The sequence below is a fragment of the Anoplophora glabripennis genome, unplaced genomic scaffold (genome assembly GCF_000390285.2).
Source record: "Anoplophora glabripennis isolate ALB-LARVAE unplaced genomic scaffold, Agla_2.0 scaffold5, whole genome shotgun sequence".
Taxonomy (NCBI): domain Eukaryota; kingdom Metazoa; phylum Arthropoda; class Insecta; order Coleoptera; family Cerambycidae; genus Anoplophora; species Anoplophora glabripennis.
Window position 1 is genome coordinate 1,032,999 of NW_019416525.1, and position 22,886 is coordinate 1,055,884.

Here is a 22,886-nt window from a genome sequence, read left to right on the forward strand (position 1 = left end):
GTCTCCTAATTTATTCCTAATATTTACCCGGCCCTCCCAAAATATTTTCCTTGCCAAAATCCTTACGGACGAGGATTTCGAATGGAAACGTAGGCACGTCATTGTACTAGGCACATAAATTAAGGGATATGAAAAAAATAACAAAATTTTGGGTGATTTTTAAAGGGCTGTAACTTGAAGGGAAATGGTCGTAGAGAGAATAAAAAAAAGGAAATTGAAGCTTCAAGTGTCTAGTTTTCAGATCTGCAGTTACAACCAAATTTTTTTGACGTTTGTGAAGCTTGTGGATATGTTAAAAAAAATTTTTGAAAGAAATAATTCTTGAAGAAATTATTGCTAAAAAAAATAATTTTTAACTTAAAAAGGTGAATAAAAAGTGAAAAATTACTTATTACATTGATTTTCAGCAAAACGACAAATTTAAACATTCTGTGCATTAAGAAAAAAAATCGCAGCGTTTTGAAATTATCAGGGTTTCTTTAGGATGCTTTGAGGTTGAAAAGTTACAGTCCATATCCTTAGTTTATTCATTACACAGCCACACAAAAAAAGAAAAGTTGTCTGTACTTTTCATGCGGCAAATTCGCGCCAAATGTGGTATACGGGGGTTTTTGGGGTAGCTGATCACGGATCCGAGGCCAATATTGCAAAATTCAAGATGGCGGATCCAAGATGGAGGCCAATATTGCAAAATTCAAGATGGCGGATCCAAGATGGAGGACCAAATTTTCAAAAAATAACAGATTCGCATCAAATTTGATATAAGAGGGTTTTCGGGGTCGCTGATCACGAATTCGAGGTCAATTTTGCAAAATTCAAGATGGCGGCCGACCAAATTTTGAAAAAACAACATAATCGCGCCAAATTTGGTATAAGGGGGTTTTCGAGGTCACTGATCACGAATCCGAGATCAGATTTACAAAATTCAACCCGTGAATAGATCTCTTACAGAAAAAAGAACAAGATATAGCCGAAAAAAATAGGTTAACACATGATTAGGTTATAAAGTAAAATATTACAAAATGAATTTCGCAATTCTGACCTCGAATACGTAATCAGCGACCCCGAAAACCCCCGTATCCCAAATTTGCTGCTATTCTGTTACTATTTGAAAATTTGTTCGGCCATCTTGGATCCGCCATCTTGAATTTTGCAAAATTGACCTCGGATCCGTAGTCAGAGACCCCCAAAACCCCCGTATACCAAATTTGCTGCGCATCTGTTATTTTTTGAAAATTAGGTCAGCCATCTTGGATCCGCTATCTTGAATTTTGCAAAATTCCGTGATCAGCGACCCAGAAACCCCCCGTATAACAAATTTGGCGCGAATCTGTTGTTTGAGAATTCGTGATATCTGACCTTAATTGACCCGTTTTTTTAAGGTTAGAAAAAGAACCGTTAATTCTGACCGCGGATTCACGTTGGGGGGGGGGTCTTAGCTATATAAATGAACATTTAAATATAGAAAAAAAATTTGTATTTTTCCAAGCACTTTTTCATGAATATTTGCCATTTTTTATCTGTTTTTTCAGGTTAGGAAATCCCTGTGACGTGATAGCTCAATTCTGACACCGGATTCGTGATTAGGAGGCAAACATACTACAGATAACATATGTCGCATGAAAAGTACAAACAACTTTTCTTTTTTTGTGTGGCTGTGTTATTTGCAAAGTTATTCAAATATCCCTAATTATGCAATTTTTTACCATTTCTCTAATTTTCACATTTTCTTTTATCAAAAACCCATAATTACGACTTATAGAGAATGCTTTGCAGTTTTCAAAACCCTACTTGGATTTTCTGTACGACCATTATTTCCCGAGTAATTGATTGCCACAGTCAAAAATGATTTTTTTGCTTTGATCGTCGATAACTCGGCGACAAATAATCGTACAAGGCTCCGGAACCGCTCAAATATAAGAGAATTAAAATATCTAAAAGAGCGTTATGATGAAATTACCAAAAAAATTTTTCATAGGCCTTTTTAAAAAAAAGCAAAAATTTAAATTTTTTTCCGTTGATTTTCTTATGATTACTCAAAAACTGCTGTCGCTAAAAAATTGTAAACTGCAGCTCTGAAAACTAGACACTTGAAGCTTCAATTTCCTTTATTTTGATTCGCTACGACCATTTCCTTCCAAGTTACAACTCTTTGAAAATCACCCGAAATGTTGTGATTTTTTTAATATCCCTTAATTTCTGTGCCTAGTGTGTGACTGAAATCGAACGCTGTTATTACATTGTTGTTGAAACACGTCATGCATAGCTGCTTCGCGGATTTATACACCTAATTACAAAGAGCTCAACAAATAGTACAACTCGAAAATCCTGGCTGCTGTTACATCGTGCTTCACTTAAGTGAATCGGTAAATATATTTACCTAAACCGTAAATGCAGCGCGTCGCTAGATGTGTACGTATAAATCGATATACATACATTATATAACATTTCAGTGCTGGTAATTATGAAATTGAAGTGAATCGTATAAATAGTAAATAGTGTTCGCGTTTTGCAATAAAACAAGGAACGCTAATGGAGTACTTTTACGTGTTTTGCACGCGATAAATTAGGATGCGAACACCCTCGGTTTAGATCCAGACGTTTGGAGACGAAATGGTTTTAGGCCTTTAACCCACAAATTACCTACGCTTGTTTAAACGCTCTGGGAATCAAGTCGAAGATTTTCACTACGTGTGTACACGTAGTGAGGGACTTAGCGGCTGAATTCCAATCTTGGTGATACTGAATGTATAATAATAAATAATACATTTTCTTTAAAAAGCAGGGCTATATTCACTACGTATACAGGGTGATTCAGTCAAGATGTCAATAATTTTAACCGTAGGCAGAAAATCGAAAAAAAAATTGACGGCCTTTTAAAAGATAAGCAAATTACCCTTAACTCCCGCTAAATCGGCGCCCTACTTTACAATATATTTTATGACTAGAAATGCGCCGGCGGGCCACAGAGCGTTCGAACGTTGAAGCGAAACAGCTGATTTCCCCAGTCCTCTTGAATTTTGCGATTGGTTTCAAAAGCGCAGCGAATCCCAACTTTATTAACAAAGAACTCGGAAAAACGAAGCCACTGGATCAAAGATTATTGCTAAATTGTTTATAAATTAACGGTAATTGCCGATAAACTTTGACCGCTTATATCTCGAGAACCAATAAGCGGAATTTAACTTTTCATTTTTAAAAACAAGCGTCTTTCCGAGTACTTTAACACTATAATTTTTGAAAAACACTAAATTGCAAATTGATACATGTGATCTAATTGTTTAAAAATAAAAAAAAAGAGTGTTAACTTTAAAAATTTACTATGGCCGTCCTAATCAACCGATTTCAATTTTTCAAAAACCATTTGACAGGTTGAGCTGTCTTCTATGTGAAAAAATTTTCAAGTATCTAGAAGCTTTATTTGAGGCTGTATAACATTTTGAAAATTCGAAAATTTTTTTAAAAATTTTTTTCAAAAAATTATTTTGCGAAAACTAACCTATTTTAATGAAATTTGGTCCTATGTTGTTTTATTATACTCCACAGTTTTTTTATCAAAATTAGAATGCCCTCGGAGCAATTAAAATATTTTAAAAAATTATCCAAAAAAATTGATTATTTTGCCATTTTTACATCAATTATTGCTATTTTGCAATATCGGTAATAAATTTAAACATTTTTAACTTACAGTATATTGTGCAAAATTCAATTCCAAAACTTTTTTCCTCTTCAATATTCTTCCAAGATATAAGCCAAAAACTCGGATAAAATAGCTATTTTTTAAAATTTTTGCAATTTTGAAAATGTTCCGGAACTCGCCCAGATCTAGGCATCTACACTTTTATTATGTGAGTTGTACTGAAGGTATTCAATTTCAATTTTCTGTGCTTTTTTCTTTTTGACAACCAAGAACGGCGGTGACAACATTTTTAACAATATGGCGATGTTTCGCATTGTATTGCGCTATGTCCTGTACAAATTCTATCGGTTTCAAAAATACTATACTATGTATGTTTTTTTCTCTTTAATTGACTCAATTAGCGTTTCGACTTATACTCCAGTGGCGGGTAACAACAATTTTTTTTTAGAGGCCTCCACAGCCCTGGGCAAAAATTGTAGCTACGCCCATGACAATTATGTTATTTTGAAAATTAAGCGGTTATAGAAAAAATTATTAGACAAAAGTTGTTGCTTTTGACAAGCCCGTATCATTTTCAGTTTTAGCTCTGCACTTTCAGCGCCCGTGGGGTTAATTCCAAGTTACTGTACTCGCATCGCGCAACGGAACGCGAGTGTCGAGAAAGTTTCATTCACTTAGCCGTCTGGAACGCATTTTTTGTATTTCCTCGCAATCATTGATAGTTTTTTTATAAGTTTGCCCCGCCACGAGAAGAGCCGTACCGTTTAGATAACGGCGAAGCGGTATTTTGGAATGACTAAGCATGAAATTTTACACCCGATCGATCTTTTGTGAGCGGCAAAAAGAGGAGTTACAGTCACGTAAATCCCCAGAAATATTTTATCACTTGGACGTGGGAAGTATTGCAAATCTATAAATTCGTGCGTAACTTCAATTTTATATGAGGAACAGTCAATCCGGCCTCATCAAAACGTTTTGGGAGGGCGGAAAAAACATTTGTTAAGGGCGGGTTAACTTTCAGGTATGCTTACATTTTTAACTTACAGTATATTGTGCAAAATTCAATTCTAATTGTAAAACATTTTTTCCTCTTCCAAAATGCATAGGTTCCAAGATATAAGTAAAAAACTCTATTTTTTTAAATTTTTTAAACATTTTTGCAATTTTGAAAATGTTCCGGACCTCGCTCAGGTCTAGGGATCTACACTTTTATTATGCGAGTTATACTGAAGGTTTTCCAGCAAAAATTAGCTTGCCTCCTCTTACATCCAAGAAGTGGGGTATTTCGACAGATCCGCCCAAGTCTATTAAAACCAAGGTTGGCAAATATCATGATATTTATATAAATATCAAATATCGGATATATATCCGATATATATCAAGTCTTGATATTTATTTTTTTTTAATTAATTAGTTTATGTATAATATTACAGTAGCGAAATAAAATTAAGAAACTATTTAGGTAAATATTTTTATTCCAAATATCAAAAACAAGAACGAAAAAATAAATATAAATTCTGAAATTAATAAAAAATATTTGCGTGAATATTAAATACTACGAAAACTAACCAATTTACACCAAGTCAACATAAATTTCATAAATATTAAAACAAATACAAACACACAGCACCTGCTCGAATTGACTAAGACCTGGAGAAATAACGAAATAAAAATATTCATTCAATTTTACTTTGTTCAAAAATTCTGGGAATCACATAAATAAACACGTTCTTCAACGATTAGCATACGGTTTTGCTGCCATCTGTTAACAGTTTTAGCAACTTTAAACCAGTAGGAATCATTATTTAAATTTTTATAAATATCATGATATATATCAAGTAATAAATATCGTGATATATAGCGGATATATATCATTGATATATATCATGCCAACCTTGATTAAAACAGACGATATCTCTAAAAGGAAAAAAGATATTTGAACGATTCAGAATGGATTTTAAAGGGAAATTACTAGGTGATGTAAGAAAAACTATAAAAACTAAAATATAGCAAAAAAACAGTTTTTCGCACTTTTGGATTAAGATATCTCGAAAACCTGACTTTGGAGCAATTCTAAAGTCGAATTTAGCGCTTTAAAAACCTTCAAAAAAGTATAGTCTGGCCCCTGGTTTAAAATTTTGTCGGTCTGTGTTATGAATTAAATTATTAATTTAATTTAAAAGGTGACAGCGCGTTGTTTAGTGTCAATGAGGCAACTTTGGCGGTTTTCGTTAGACCCGAGAGTTGCGGAGATGTACCCCGTGTACAAAAAAACAAGTGCGGTCTTCGTGCGTTACTTAGCGCGGATGTGAAAGTAATCGTGCCTTTCATTAGTTTAGCGGGGCCAATGGGCGGTAATTTGTCAAATTCTTGAAATCAGGAAAGACATTCGGAAACCACTATCGGACCAGCGGCAAGAGCTCTATGCCCGAAACGGAGACCGGCGCAAAAACATCGATTTCTAGCGGAGTCTAACAGTGTGGTAGTCGTGGCTGTAGCACAGCTATGTGATTCACAAGTTGCGTGCGGTAAATTAGTCCTGGCATGACAATGCTGTGAACGTCATGTCTGGTGCGAGTGGCACGGGGCCCAGCGGCATGTCGCTGAATCTGCCCCAGGACACATCGAATGGTCGGGAAGTGACCACCTCGACCTCTCCTAGGAGGGCCGTCAGTCCTCTTCTGGAGGTCCGCCGACCGCATTGCACTCTCAACTGCGACAATTGCAACGCTATCCTCGGCGACAGGTTTAAGCACGTTATCGCTAGTCAAGCAGCAAGTAAATATTTATTATTCCTAGCAGTCTTGATTTTGTTGTTTTGTTTGCATGGTCGTTGTTTTTTTTTTTATCAGTTCGAGTAGCTTAGTTTGAAAGTTTTCGAAAGTTTTTGCCGACATTGCCATGCGTACTCTCAACGCACGTTTTATCAATTCGAAATTCATTTTCGCCCAGCAATTTCATATTTAATTGCGAAATAAATCTACGCGGTTTGTCTTGTTTATGTTCTCTCTGCGAGTACGCAATGTATTCCTTTTTGATGATTTCGGACAGCATTTTTTTCGAAAAACTTTCATTTATAATTGCATTTTTTTAATTCAGATATTTTTCCTCGCATTGTCATTATAATTACTTAATTACATTTTATGAAGTAGCCGTAATGTAGTTTTTTATTTCATGTACAGATTACTTCAAATAATTTCTGTAAATTGCGAATTATCTTATAATGACGTACCTAGCATGTTTACAGTATCACAAAATTACGGGAGGTGCTGTAATGTTGTCATCTTTAGATTTACTTTAAAATATTTGTTAATATTTTTATACAAAGTATGTTCCTAAAATTATAGTCCAGGAAAAAAAGGAAAAAATGAGCGAACTTTTTTACCCCGAGATTTTTTTATACGCAGCCACCAGCAACGTACAGTGTTTTGAGATATAGATAGGTATACAGGGTGTTTGTAAATAAGTGCGAAATAGTTTAGGGGGTGATTACCGAAGTTATTTTGTGAAAAAAGTGCTAGCTAGGTTTCCGAGATAGTGTTTAATTTTTTATTTATTTTTATTAATTTCAAAGATTTTTAAAAATATTAACCCGAGATTTGATGGTTGTACTTTATTTAGAAATGTTAACAGCAACCTACTAGATAACGTATCAAAAAAAATTAAAAATATACAACTTTCAATAGAATATGTTTTATTTTTTATACGAAAAAAATTGAAGAGACCAGTTTCATTCAGAATTGATGGCGGATTTCTAAGAAAAATATCAAAACGGGACAAAGTCAGTGGCGTAACATTTTTTTTATTAAAAAGGGTTGTGGCATTCGCACGAACACCAGTGGTGGAAATAGAAATATTCGGATCACCCCAAAAAATGCAAAATCCCTCCAGTGTTTTTCAAATTTCGAGTCAATATCTTTAAAACTCAAATAATTAATAAAAATTAAAAACAAATTAAATTTAAACACTATCTCGGAAACGAAGCATATTTCGACCTACGTTTATTAACGTATTTTCACAAAATAACTTCGGCAACCACCCCCTGAAATATTTCGCACTTATTTACAAACACCCTGTATATGATTTTTCGTTTTTTGACCGAAAACTGCCAATATCTCAATGAAGATCCATTTTTTCTAAAAAAGTTTCCAATAAAAGTTGTTAAAAATTAAAGTTTCTACAAAATTGGTTCTATGAAAAATTTCGATTTTCCCAATATTTTTCCCGGATATTTTTTAAATGAAGTGCAGATGTGAAAATTAATATTTTGGAGCCAAAATTAATTTTGAACAACTATAAAAAAATCTCGAGAGTAAAAAAGTTTGCTTATTCCGTCTTTTTATGAATACCGTCCCTGGACTATTACACCGGTGTGTATTTGGCAGCCAAAAATTAGCAGGTAAATTTCCGGAAATACCCGAACGTCCATAGGCGTACCGTTAAATTTTCTACGAATCAAGAAATATTTTAAAATATGTAATAACAAAAGTCCTGCAATTACTTCAGAAATTACCGACAGGTAGAAGATTTAATAACAGCCAAAAAATAGTTGAAAATTGGTTGCCCTAAGGGAGTGAATACTTGCAAAATCTAATTAAAAATTAAGCTTCACTTCAAGAACGTGACGGACACCCTGTATACGTCTTTCTAAGTTCGCGTATAAATATACAGAGAAAATAACAATTTTCAAGTAGCGTCTAGAAGAATTCGCTTAATTTAGTCTGCAAAGTATAAAATCGTGGAGGAAAACGTTCGTTTGTAAACTTGGTAAAACTTGTCACAAAATTATTTAAAGATTGCCCAGGCTCAGAAAATCGATCGTGCACGTAACTTTTGAGTAATTTTCCTATACCGTCGCTCGGTTTGAATAAAATTCAGTTGATTTTATGCAGTTCGTAATTAAATTATTGTTTAATTAGTCATTAAATATAGAGTAGATACACTTAACAAAATATGAAACGTTGTTGTGATATATGTAATTTGAATTGTGACACATGCATGCCTGTTATGCTGAGAGCTGAAAGTTCTAAATGAAAAACCTTTTGTGTCGAATCTTTTATGCGGAGATAAATGGATTATGCATTTCTCGGCGGGCGAAACGTAAATGAACGAAGAACAAATACAACGGTACTAGTTTGGGAACCGACTTTCCAGACCTGAACTGGTGACATTTTCTTTCGATATTCGCCATAATAAGGTGTATTCATCACTTATCGGGAATAATTAGATTAGAGTTGATTTTAGCTATTCAATCGTTTGTCTTTTATTAAAAACTCGTTCTATATTCATTTCCATGGTACATAAACCTCTCATTTCTATTTTGAAGACAGCAAAATCCTGTTCACGTGCCGCTGGAATATCTAAGTTAATTAAATTTCCATATAGTACTATGCTTGGTAAAATAAAATTCCTTACTTCAAACGCCTAACCAAATATTAAGTAAATCAACCTGTTCTGGGTATAAAATGGAGTTCAAATAGTTAATCTCGTCAGGATTTATATTCTTGATAAAGTTTCGTGCACAAACACGTTCTCCGGTACGTTCTTAATTAAAATGCAAAATAATTAATTTTACATCCCTTATCCTTTTTAATTTCGCATTGGAAATACCTTTTAGATGAGCTTCATTTGGCTTAAAAGGTCTTCGCAGCAGCGAAGTGCATTTGTCAGTCGTTTTAATCCGATTTACAGACGTAATTTGATAAACGCTAAAAGTTGTATGCGGCGCAAACAAAAAACTAAGACATATTTTTATTGGGGGGCGTAAAACTTCAGCGTCGGCTAGAGATTTTTAAATAATTGAATGGGGCATCGCTTCCGAGAATATTTAAATTTATTCATTAGGTATTTATACCTCTTAACATAAAACTCGGGATTGGAGAACTAGTGGTGAAATAATTCCACGTTTTCTCTAGTTCGGTTTAAAGGTTTTGAGAATTAATCGCCCCCTGGAAAGTACCTGCTGTCATTGGTTTTTATGCCTCCGTGAAGAGAAGATAAGAAATAGCCACTCTTTCTAATAATAAAATTGGGCATGTTTAAATCTCAGATTAATTTCTTGGGTTCATTAAGCGTAGTTTGTGTTTGTTCAGAACTTTGACGAATTAGCGAAGTAAATAAAGATGTTTCTCTAGATACCGCCTCCCGTTTTGTTTAACGAAGCTTAAGCTATGCTAGCAGCGTCAAAATTCAGTGTAAATAGGCATTGTCGCTGTTAGGGGACCACCACCGCATATTTGGCGGTTAATTACAAGATACCACGTCAATTTGCGGCCAGCCTGTTGAATTTTACATGAAATTATAGGATATATCGCATTCCCACATGGGATTTACATTACATTACGTCTCGTATAATGTGCTAATTGATCAAAATTTTAAAACTGGAACGCAAACGTTACATCCAAGTCCTACCATCTGCCTCGGCTAGTATAGTCTTTCCGGTCAGTTGAACATGTATAAAAACGCCTAGCAATAAAATTTCATACGCGTTCTCTACTAAAGGTAAAAAATTATAATAATTTGTATATAATGTGTAGAAAATTTAAATGTTCATTTGGCCAATGACATTTTAATTATTTATGTCCTCAAACAATTTTATTATATAGATGGTAAATTTTTTTCGCAATTGTAATATGAATATGAATAGAAGGTGCCTATAATAAATTAAAATTACCTGTATCACACCAAATTACGCATTGCTGCACTGCACTGCTAGTCAGTCACTTGGTTCTTGGTTCTTCAACTGAGGTCGGAAAGACTATACAAACGTTATTTTTTCTAATAATTGCCGGGTATTTAAGAAGTATGATTTTTCATGATCTGAAAGTTTCAGAAGCAACACTGTTTTATATCTAAAGTTTCCATCGATTTTATCATTTACCAATACGTCCGACGTTCGTCGTTTGAGTCAGTTTTACCCTGAAACTTTGCTAGTTAAAATACATTCTCTTTATCCTAACAATACTGTATATGCTTCGAACATTTTATCAGGGACTATTCCAAATCAATTTCTCGTAAGTTCATTATGCGACGTACATAAAGTCAAACAAATAAAATTTCCTTTGGAATACTTTGTCAAAAATGTATATATTTTAAATACCTTTTAACGTTCCTCGTTTTCGTTTTCGCGGCTATGCTTTATTTGCCTTTGTTTAGCAATTTAAATAATTGAGATTAATTGGCCAGACAGTTTTGAGAGATTTTTCAGACGCGATGAGCGCCTGTCACAAAATCAATTAAACGCGGGTTAGCGAACGGGTGGGATTAGATTTTCGAATAAAACGGAAATTGCATTATTTTTATTAGCGCCGCGGCCTGACATTCAGACTAATGAGAAAGGAGATTAAAGCACAATTCTAATTATGTAGTCCTTCTAGAGAAAATTTGATGGTACATATGTTTCAAGGTGAGAAATATGCAACTGTCCAGACCAAATTGATATCGTAAATGTAATTAGGTGTTGGCTGGTATGTCACATTGAAACAAACTATACTATTCTATGATGCTCGTAAAAAATAATTTTGCTAAAAGATATATTTGGAAAAATTCGTTTGATTTCATTTCCACTAATATTTTGAATAGACGGAAAAATAAAACTGTTGAACAATGTGAGGGCATAAACCCCGAAAATGTGATCGGATTTTGCGTGCGACATCGATTTAGGCGGATTCCCTATACGTATAAGAAAGTAAACGAGATCCGGATATGCCGAGGTCATTTTCGAATTTCTCGTACTTGATTTAAAAAATAATTTCCCGAGGAAACGATTTCTCTACCCGCTTATAGGCGGATTCGTTTTTTTTTTTTTTCATTTTTACTGATCTTTTGATTAACTGGTAAAGTAAAGCTCCTGAAAAATCCCGGAAAAACCTTGTCCAATTTGATGACGTAGATTCCAAAAATTTAATCGGATTTTGTTCTATTTTTTATAATTTTTACGGATCTTTTGAATAATTGGAAAACTAATAATTTTTCTTTAACTTCTGAGGATTTTGAAAAAAAATCTTTAAGTCAATCTGCAGGCGTAAATTAATAAAACGTAAGCGGTTTTTGCGTGGGATGTCAAATGGACAAATTCAGTGGTATTTTTCGCCCATATCCCTGAAAATAAACGAGATCCGTATATACCGAGGTCGTTTTCGAATTCCTTGTACTTGATTTAAAAAATAATTTTGTAAGAAAACGATTTCTCCACCCGCTTATAGGTGGGTTCCTTTTTTTTTCATTTTTACTGATCTTTTGATTAACTGGTAAAATAAAAATGTTCATTTGGCTCCTGAAAATTCTGAAAAAAATCTCCTTGTCCAATTTGATGACATAGATTCCAAAAATGTAATCGGATTCTGCTTTATATTCTGAATTTCTACTGATCTTTTGAATAATTGGAAAACTAATAATTTTTATTTGGCTTCTGGAAATTTTGAAAAAAATCTTTAGGTCAATCTGCAGGCGTAAATTAACAAAACGTAAGCGGTTTTTGCGTGGGATGTCAAATGGTCAGATTCAGTGATATTTTTTTTAATTTTCGCCCATATCTCTGAAAGTAAACGAGATCCGGATATACCGAGCTCGCTTCCGAATTCCTCGTACTTGATTTAAAAAATAATTTGGAAGAAAATGATTTCTCCACCCATTTATAAGCGGATTCGTTTTTTTTTCAATTTTACTGATCTTCTGATTAACTGGTAAAATAAAAATGTTCATTTGGCTCCTGAAAATTCTGAAAAAATCTCCTTGTCCAATTTGATGACGTAGATTCCAAAAATTGAATCGGATTTTGCGTGCGACATCGATTCGGACGGATTCGATGTTATTTGTATGAATTTTCGTCCATATCTCGAGATCCGTAGAAACCGAGGGTTTCTTACTTCAGATTTATTTGTCTACAATTTTGAAAAAAAACTTTTGAGAAAAAACGACTCCTTCGCCGATTTTTAGAAATGTCCGATTCCAACTTTTACTAGTCTTTTGAATAGCTGGAAAAAAATAAGTCTCTATTTGGTCATTCAAAGTATTGAAAAAATCCTCCATACCAATTCGAGGCCGTAGATTTCCAAAATGTACTCTAATTTTGTGAGTAATTTCGATTTTGGCGATTTCGTGGCTTTATAATTGTTTTTTTTATGAATATTGGAAAATGAAAGGCATCCGAACAAACCGAGGTAAGTTCCTTGAAGTAAAACAATGTTTGTAAAGAATAATTTTGCCGAAAAACAACTTTTTCGCCAGTAATCTTTGAAAGAAAAAGTTGAGGTATTCAAATTAAAATATTCGATATTTGAAGAATTTTAAAATTTAGGAGTTCTTTGTAGTCGAGTTTGTGGGGTGAGCCGCTCGGCTATGTTCCCTTATAAAATTGCAAGGGCGCTCTTTAAATTCTTCATAACTTTTTCATAATAATTTTATATTAGAAACTTTCTCAAAGTTGTTGGAATTTACCCGATCCGGCCAATCTGCATTGTATACAAAGATAAAAACCGACATTTGAAAGTGAACAAAGCGGCTCAGACCGAATTCTTAACGGGCGTTTTCTAATAACTTTTTTTTGTCGACGGATTAACTGGGGGAGTTCCAAACGATGAATTTTTAAATAAAGAGCTAAATCCTCTCGAAATCCTCTAGGAAATATTCCACGTTTTTTTTTTTGTTAAGGTATTATTTAAATTTTAATTACCGGCGCTTAGGGCTTTTTTTCCCCCAAGCATTCGAAGAAAGCACTATCGGGATAATTTTATAATTTAAATTAATAACTCGTCTGCATCTGCATTCTAATTAACGAACTCGGATTACTTAGTACACCTGAAATAATTAGCATTCTCACCGAGACGTCTGCGAAACTGAAACAACTTTTCAGATTCTTCGTCGCAGTAAGCGAAAATTATGTTCCGCACAAATTAATTTAAACTGTTGCGCCTAAATAATTATTTAACGGTTTCATTAATCTCTTCACTGATATCTTAAACATGTAGTGTATAAATATGATTCCAATGACAATCACGCAAAGATTTTTTTTGTACCATTCAAAGCCGCATTATTTCAAAATTTTATTATAGCGCAAATTGACAACCCTCTTGCATCTACTACATAATTAATAAACTTTGATTAATTAGTGTGTGATTTAATTAGTCGCCGAACGTTTGTGTTTGAAGCTCAACCTGATGTCTCCCTCTGTACACGGAACAAACGGCCCAGTTTTCTTACCGCGTCTCTTTGTAGCTCAGCTGAGTGATTGTTCTGCAAGCATATTGCCTTCCCACAGTTTTGATTAATTTCGATTTCATGATATAACTTGACAATGTTCGGAAAAACGGTTTTGCGAAAAAATTATTCCCTCGGCGATTGCTTCATTTTTACTAATCTTTCGAATAAAAATTTCACTGAATAATGTTACAACTTCGCAGTAATTCGAATTACCGCCCTGATTTTTAGACTATAGCAGCAAATGTGGGTTCTAAATACCTTTAAGTGAACATTTTATACAATAAATTTATTTACGCAGTTATATCTACCTCTGTGTAGCAAAATGTCAAACACACGGTCCGCGAAATTACGTTAGTTGATGTGGGACCATCTGATGTCCCGGACCCCTATACCTGCCTGGACATGGTTTGTGGATAACGGCCAGATATCCCCCACTAAATCTGGAGATTCCCAATGCAAAACACGTGCTCGAAGACCCGATTAATAGTGGGAATGATAACGGGTTTTAATTTAACGTTTAATCTATGCTACAGGTCAATTCCCATTTTCATTGCCAGCCAAGTTCCGATCAGGCCTAGCCTGGCTCTAATCAAAGCTTTTTGTGAAACACTTGAATCACAAAAATTCTTCGCGAATATTTGAATGGGACTCGGATTTATTTTTTAATGTGCACATTTTATAAAACAGCAAAAATAATTGTTTTAAGTTTTACTTACAATTATTAAGGCTGGTTCACATACCAATATTTGTTAATAATGCGATAAATCTTTATTGTTTAAACATTTTCGAAATTTTTTTTAATGTTGGGCGCCTGGTTCATATGGATATAGGTTCATTCCCATTTTCATTGCCAGCCATGCTCCGATCAGGCCTGGCCTGGCTCTAATCAAAGCTTTTTGTGAAACACTTGAATCACAAAAATTCTTCACGAATATTTGAACAGCAAAAATAATTGTTTTAAATTTTACTTACAATTATTAAGGCTGGTTCACATGCCAATATTTGTTAATATTTAATAAATAATGCGATAAATCTTATTGTTTAAAAATTTCGAAAGGAATTTGCTTTTAGAAAATGATTTTTTTACTGTTTCAAAGAATCTCGCATTATAAAAGTGCTGTTTTGTTTCAGAAATCATAGACACCGTCAAGAAAGGTCCAGACGCGAACAACGGCCAGCCCTTGAGACCCCACTTGGGACCAGAAGCCCTGTGTGGTGACGAAGTGGCACAGCTTATGAACAAATGTTGGGCCGAAGATTCAATTGACAGACCAGATTTCGCTACTCTCAAGAACAAGTTGCACCAGCTGAACAAAAAGTAAGTGACCTATGAGCGTAGAGCGGTGGTGCACCAGATGGGACCGTACCCCCAAGTTTCGACAATTTGGTTACGTTAAATTACATTTTTTTTATTTCTGCTTCCGCAAACTCCTTTTCTGAGTGCGCCACTGGTATAGAGTATAGTACAGAGCTAGTCGGGTATGTCAAGGAGCGATTCCTTGCAAAATGTAAGGGGAATTCCGAAAAGATCTAGATCGCGTTATCCCGCATCATACGATGTTTAGTCTTTTACATCAGCGTCATTTTATAAAAGCGCCCTCAAATAGTTACGTTACTCGTCAGCTTCAAGAGCAAGCGCTTAACGAAATCGAATATTTCCACCAGGAAGATTGCTCACATATTAAATATTAGTCCCTCAACAGTTTGAAGAATTCTTACCTTTTATTAAAAATTACCTTTTAGTACTTATGCGTGACAGTGCTCCTGGCGATTTCGGTTTGGTTGCTGGACAATATTTGGATGTTGTATATCCAAATCGTTAGATAGATAGAGGAGGAGCCACTACCTTGGCCTCCACGGTCCCCAGACTTAAACCCTCTTGATTTCTTTGTCTAGGACGTCTCAAACAATTGGTTTACACGACTCCATTTGAAATTTTGGAGGAATTACGGAATCGAAGTTTGTTATCGATTATTTTAGTAGAATATTAACAAAAAAGAACTTTGAGGTTATCTAACTCGGTTAATATTGTATTTCTAAAATTAGAGTCGCCTAAATTTTTTTCTGTTTTCAGAAAAGTTCACGAGATTTTTTCTGCAAACCTTCCGATTGTTTTTTACGATTCTGCATTTAATAACAAAAATGTACAATTCACGTCGCTTTAAATTTTTAAATAATCGAATGAGTGTCAAATGGTGCGTTAAAGTAAAATGCTATTTAATTATAAAGTCAATCAGATTGAAATATATAAAACGGGAGATCGATTAATAATGCAGCATATGGAATACAAATCGCATTACACCGGTTATTTTCCGCCGTATAATATATTACATCGCGATGTAATTGAACGGAGATTCTCCCGAACAATTTAAATTAAGGGGGAAATATCGTTTATTGTCTACTGCCGATAAAAGAAGATAAATCGTGCGTCGAACTTAAAATCTGACGGCCTTTTTGTAGTGTGTGGGATCGATTTTCCGTATTCTGACTGGGTGATTGACCTAGCGCTCGTTTTGGCCTATGAACTTCAAACTTGCGATCCTATGCGTTTGGGAACTCTCCAAAAATACACCGGAGAACGACGGTTTTAGAAGGCGTTCGGAAGAATTTCCAGTAAACTAATACGAAATATGTTAGCTAGGTCGCAAAATACGTAAAGCGATTAGCTGGACTAGTAACAGTTGAACGTCGCGTTTTTTAATATACCTGTCCGTCAACACATGTAGGAAATACCTGCCCCCCCCCTCCCATTATTTCCTTGGAAACCAATATTCCCTTTTTATAAATATCACTTTTACGAGAGCGCGGTATTTATGGAGTAACTGATGCGTGAACCTCCAAAATAGATTTTCCGCTTGGCCAAGGTCTCTTACTGGTATGGTGCTGGGCAACGAACATTAAGTAAGTGTTCGTATTTTACGTAGAATAATTCGGGGCTTGTTTTTGTGTATTCGTCGGGGAAGATCTATTATTACCCACTCTGTAGTTATCGACTAGAAATAACGTACCATAACGTAAAAATAACAGGCACGCAATAAAAAAAAAGTCCACACCCAAGAGACCCACGTATCATTTCCGACGGAATTCGATGCGCTGGACATGATCCTGTAGTCAAAATCGTGATTTGCCGATGAATTTCGGAGAAAAGTGAAATTTTTGGATGACAGCTGACCCAAATATGGGTTAAAACTGATTTTTTCCTAAATTTTGTCCAAATACATCAATTTCGTAATATTTTGATGCGCTGGACACGATAATTTTAGTCAAATTTACCCATAACCTCCATATATCTCAGAAAATCCACTATTTGGGTGAAAACTCTCAAATAGGGGTCAAAACTGATTTTTTCCTAAATTTTGTCCAAATTTCGTAGTATTTTGGTGAAAATTGGCCCAAATATCACAACTGATTTCTTCCTAAATTTTGTCCTCATGGATCAAAATCCACTATTTTATCCTAAATTTTGTCCAAATTTCGTTGTATTTCGTAGTATAGGTGAAAACTGGCCCAAATATGGGTCAAAACTGTTTTTTTCCCAAATTTTGTCCAAATTTCGTAGTATTTTGGTGAAAATTGACCCAAATTTGGGTCAAAACTGATTTCTTCCTAAATTTTGTCCACATTTCGTAGTATTTTGGTGAAAACTGGCCCAAATATGGGTCAAAACTGATTTTTTCCTAAATTTTGTCCAATTGTATCATTTTCGTAATGTTTTGAGGCACTGAGCACAAATGCCATTGGTAAAATTTAACCATTACCGCTATATTTCTCAGAAAATCCACTATTTAGATGAAAACTGGCTTAAAATGGGTCAAATTTAGGAAAAAATCAGTTTTGACTCATATTTGGGCCAGTTTTCACCCAAATGGTGCATTTTCTGAGGAATCTCGAGGTCATGGGTAATTTTTACGAATGGCATCATGTTCAGTGCCTCAAAATACTATGAAAATTATATATTTGGATAAAATTTAGGAAAAAATTTGACAGTTTAGACCCATATTTTTGCGTTTTCACCCAAAAATTTCACTGTTCTCCTAAATTTATAGTCAAGTCTGAATTTTGACTACAGAATCGTGTCCAGTGCATCGAATTCCTTCGGATATGACATATGGGCCTCTTGGGTTTGGACTATTTTTTGTGTGCCTGTTTCATAAATTCATAAATTTTAGAAACTTTGTTCTAGAAAATCCTTTCCAAAAAAAAAGTCAGATTTTGGGTTGGAAATAGTGCTATTAAATAACATTCCTTTTTTAATGAGGGTATAACAACAAAAAAAGTTCCAACCGCGAAATATGGACAAAAAAAATTGATCTAAAATAATCAGTCCTATACAATTTTATTTACTATTTATTTATGGCGACGGCAGAAAGGGTGACAATATGTCTAATTTTTGCCCCCTAGCGATGAAGTTGGAAACTTAAAAATATTTTAAAGCAACTGAATAATTCAGACACAATATTAGTTTGTCAAAGTAGATGGGGCGCACAAATAACATTAAAATATGGTGAAATTGATTGGGTGCCTCTTAAATGGAACACAATATATAAGCGATATCCTAGAGGGACTGTAAGTTATTACCTCTACGTGTTACCGTATTAACTTGGGAGATCTGCGTCTGCAATCTGAATTAACCGGAGTTTCCTCGAACTTAGACAATCACTTTCACGGATTTCCGATCGGTATTGTTTCGGCACAACGGTTATACCGGATGTACCCGTCTCCGAGGCTTCTCAACACGAAGTTAGTACTTACCCTTTCACAATTGAGTAATATCTCTCCAGGTTTATTTTAAGAGATGGCTCGGCTTATCTTTTCAATTATGTACAGTCGTTGCGTTTCTAGTAGATTGGAGCTCCGATTTACGGGGTATCACACGAACGCAGATTGGAAGGAACTTAAAGGATGATTAGATTAGTTACAGTATTTAAATCGGGATTATTATTGTTCTAATTTCTAAGGACGGTTCTTCATTGTTTTTAGCCATCTAAATGAACGTATGTACGTGAAGGTTCCATTAAAAATCAGATCAACTGGAAAACGCGGAAGGGCAAAGGTCGATACTTCAGCCCTGAGTTCGAACGTAAATGTACAAGCATTACTTCGGTAATGGCACTTATTTTTCATCGCCACGTTGGAGAAATTTTTACGTCCGCCGTCTCTAGAATTTTTGCGGCGCGGTATCACCCAAATCATTTATACTGGCTTCAGAAATAAATCATCCCCGCCGGGTACGCCACAGGATATTACTCAGTCCAATCACTACGATTGTTTCTCGTTGAAAATGTCTTAATCTTTTAACCTTGTATATCGCTAATCAACCAACAAAATTCCGCAAAACATCCTTAAAATACTTTCAAATTGCATCAAATTTGTTATGTATTTCACGGTGGATTTGAAGAAATTACTTTGTGTAAATACGCTACCGGAAAAAATTAAGGGAACGAACATATTTCATAAGAATTTTTAGTGACTTTTGACTCAATGAAAAATGGTCGTGTAGAGATAAAAGAAGAACCGTTTTGAAATTTGAACTCTAGTTCCAAGATCTTTTGACAAAAAATCTTTTTGAGCTATTATTAATTTTATTGCATGAATCGTTCAAAGGTTTAAATTAGAGGGTGGAAATTGGAGATAGGGGTGAAAATGCACCCCTTTCAGTTTTTTAATTGTAGTTCGAAAACGAAGCAAAATTTCGCTATAGTTCATAGGAAAAATTATTTAGAGAATTGAATTTCCCATCGAAATAGCTTATTTAAAAAATTTACAATAGGCCGTCAACTTTGACAGTCTGTAACTCCGTTGTTTTTCAACGAATCTTGACGATTTTTTTTTTGACTTAAAGCTCTTTTCATAAGCTTTCCGAATATATAACTATACCATGCGCGTGCGTTGTGTATTTCGTATTGCAACTAAGGCTAAAAAATTAAAAAAAATTCTAGGTTGCAAATTTGAAATTTAAAGAAAAAATAATAGATTTCAATGTATTATTATGAAATCTACCATGAAAAAAATCAGTGCGATTGTGGAAGATGCTCGGGATCGTCCAGACTAATAATTAGTTAATTTGTTTATAAGGCCATAACTTGTAAACTATTCAACTTACCGATTCCAGATTTCGTGTGAGTTATGAGGCAGTGATAAGGAATGAGAGGATGCGATGCCAAAACGTTCTGATTAATAATAACGCAGTTAATAAATGTTTAATTCAAAAGTCATAAATAAACTTCTTCTGTTGATCTAATCAATATTTTTTGACGCTCGAGTTTTGTAGGTCTTTTGAAGACGAAAAAAAAGTACTTTACTGTTTTCTCGTGGAAATGAACGGAAAAAAGTTATAAGCGAAAAAAAAAACGTGAATTTTCGTAAAAATTATACAATTAACCACCCTGTAAACAATTTTCCCCCCAATTTGTATGACTGTGGAAACTAATATGTTATTGTACATTTGTACATAACATTTAGCATCTATAGTGATAAATTCAGCTTGCCGAAACAAAATGTTACGAAATGGTTATTTCCCAGCTCATTTTCAGAAGATTGATTGATTGAAAAAATTTCTTTTGATTCCTCGATAAACAACTAAAAAACATTTTTCTGTCACAATATCTTGAAACTAGAGACTTCAAGCAAAAGCAAATCGGCAATCTCGATACGACCAATTTTTACTGAGATAACAACCTTTCAAAAATCACTACAAAATTTATGAAATATTTTTGTTCCTTTAATTTTTTCCAGTATTGTATTTTGTTCTATTCTAAACCTGTTAGGCTCCATTTCTGAGACTATTTCGAGGTATGACAAATTTTACGGCAATTCCGATGCTGCTTTGAGAGATTCTGAAGCCGATCGGACGGGTTTAGATGTATTTCAAATCGGCTTTAACGGTAGCAATATTCATCGTTTCATGTTTCTCGACCTGCAACTATTCATAGAATAACCTAATTAATACATGAAATTTGATTGAATGAAACTGGAAATCCAACCGGAGCTATAATGATTGGGGATTCGGTTAATTAGTAGCTGCGTCCCACACAAGGGCATTATTTTGGGGTTATGGCCTAAGCCTATTAGGTACCTGGACAGGTCCACGAATGGCCAAAAACTAAAGCAGATTGCGTCTTTGCCAGAATTATCAGGAAGGAATTGTCCTGTACCTCGTTAAAATTTCAAGGGAAGAAACTGTTTGTACGCGCCATTAGCTCTGTGCTAACTCAAAAAAGTAATCGTAAATTTGGGAGTTGCGTGTTTGTAAGGGCGAATTTCTCTTTTGCAGAGACAGCGATGGGAACTTATTGGACAATCTGCTCGCCCGCATGGAGCAATACGCAAACAACTTGGAGACTTTAGTGGAGGAGAGGACTGCCGATTACTTGGAGGAGAAGCGCAAGTGCGAGGTGCTGCTCTACCAGCTCCTCCCCAAGAGCGTGGCGCAACAGTTGATATCAGGCGAGTCGGTGATAGCCGAAACATTCGACTCTGTGACCATCTACTTCAGCGACATCGTCGGTTTCACTGCTCTGTCTGCTCAAAGCACCCCTCTTCAAGTTGTGGATTTGCTCAATGATCTATACACGTGCTTTGATTCGATTATCGAGAACTTCGACGTTTACAAAGTAAGTCCTCATGCGTTAATAATGGCAAACAGTCTTATTTATTTACCATCGATTTTGTGTTCCGCATTTAAATTACATTTCTTTCGAAGAATGTTTTAAGCCCGTTCAACAATGGGAAATGATAAATTTTCGCGTCTCTGTAAGCTTGACGCTGAAATTTCAACTTGTGGCGGTTGTGGATAATTTTCTTGGTACGACCGTCTAATTTTCCAATAAACGATGTTATTTGAAAATTTTATAAACACAAACTGGATTAATAATAAATATCACTGTTTCCGCTTAGTGACGTCACAATTCGTATTTTAATTGTCTCGCATAAAAAATACGGGTCCCATATTTTTTAACTGTGTGTTCTCGTCATCGGGTGTAGTTGAACCGTTGGAAAATACCCCATTCCCCATTCCAAAGTATTTCCTTATCCGAGCCCTTCCTGCGCGCCGAGAAAGAATCTCTTCGCAGATACTAAAGAACGGGTTCGTCCAAATACGAGCTACATCTTGATGGAAATCAAAAGGATGAAGTTCCTTGTAACCGGGGGAATTCTAGCTAAATTAGATAAAAGTTCAAGCATCTACATTCAACGCGGGTTATCGTTCTAAGCCGGCACAGTCTTCTCTCAAGCCCTCGCTTGTTTCTTTTTAACGCTTCCATTCATAAAAAGTTGACTCGTATAATTGGTAGGAGTACAAACGGAAGCGTTCGGCCTCGGCTGTAAAAGCTTTTTGTAGAAGACGCGAAGCTTGCGAAAATGTAACGGGTCCACCTCCAAGGTATTTTTATCATGTTTCGAATTAATATTGAATCATTTTAAATCTCGGTGAACGTCTCCGCAATATTTTTAGCTCCCTCACAAACCACCTTTCCCTGGAATTGTTACGAGACAAAAAAAATAACCGGAGTATCGATTATACCTCCAACACTTTGTTTATTACCCATACTCTAGAGATTTTGGATGCCATACTCCTAAAAATGTGGGCTATATAACCTAGCTAGCTTGTAACAGTGCTAAACCGCCAGAACGGGCTTGTGTGTTAATGTAGCATAATAATGAACACCGGATAGCATTCTATTATGGCGTCTATTATATTATCTTGTATTAATTAAATCACTCTCGGACCACATTGTCAAAGTTCACGCACGGACAGCTTTAAATAGCATCCAACATTTTCATAAATCGATAAAAATTCAGTGTCGCGCAACAATAAATAATCTAGATATAAATTGTTATCTAAAAATTAGTTATAACAATACAGTTTTAAAATAGCTGCGTCAGTTACTAACACAGCTGTTTTATTATTCTAATAATTTAAATATAAAATTTAGGAAGATCTTATCAGGGAAATACAATTAATTAGTTAAAGTTATAAAGGTGTTCTTAATGAATATTTAAAAAGGGTTGCGTTAGGAAAACACGGCCGAAAACAAAGGTTGGG

General features: G+C 34.9%; 1 protein-coding gene across 1 annotated transcript in view; it reads left to right on the forward strand.

The window, feature by feature from the left end:
• The window catches only part of LOC108907454 (atrial natriuretic peptide receptor 2), a 40,604-nt gene that overhangs the window by 11,503 nt on the left and 6,215 nt on the right, over positions 1-22,886 (forward strand). The window contains exons 12-13 of the mRNA XM_018711144.2: positions 14,972-15,158; positions 21,114-21,453. Of these exons, the coding sequence (XP_018566660.1) occupies positions 14,972-15,158; positions 21,114-21,453 (527 nt within the window). The remainder of the gene's footprint in view (positions 1-14,971; positions 15,159-21,113; positions 21,454-22,886) is intronic.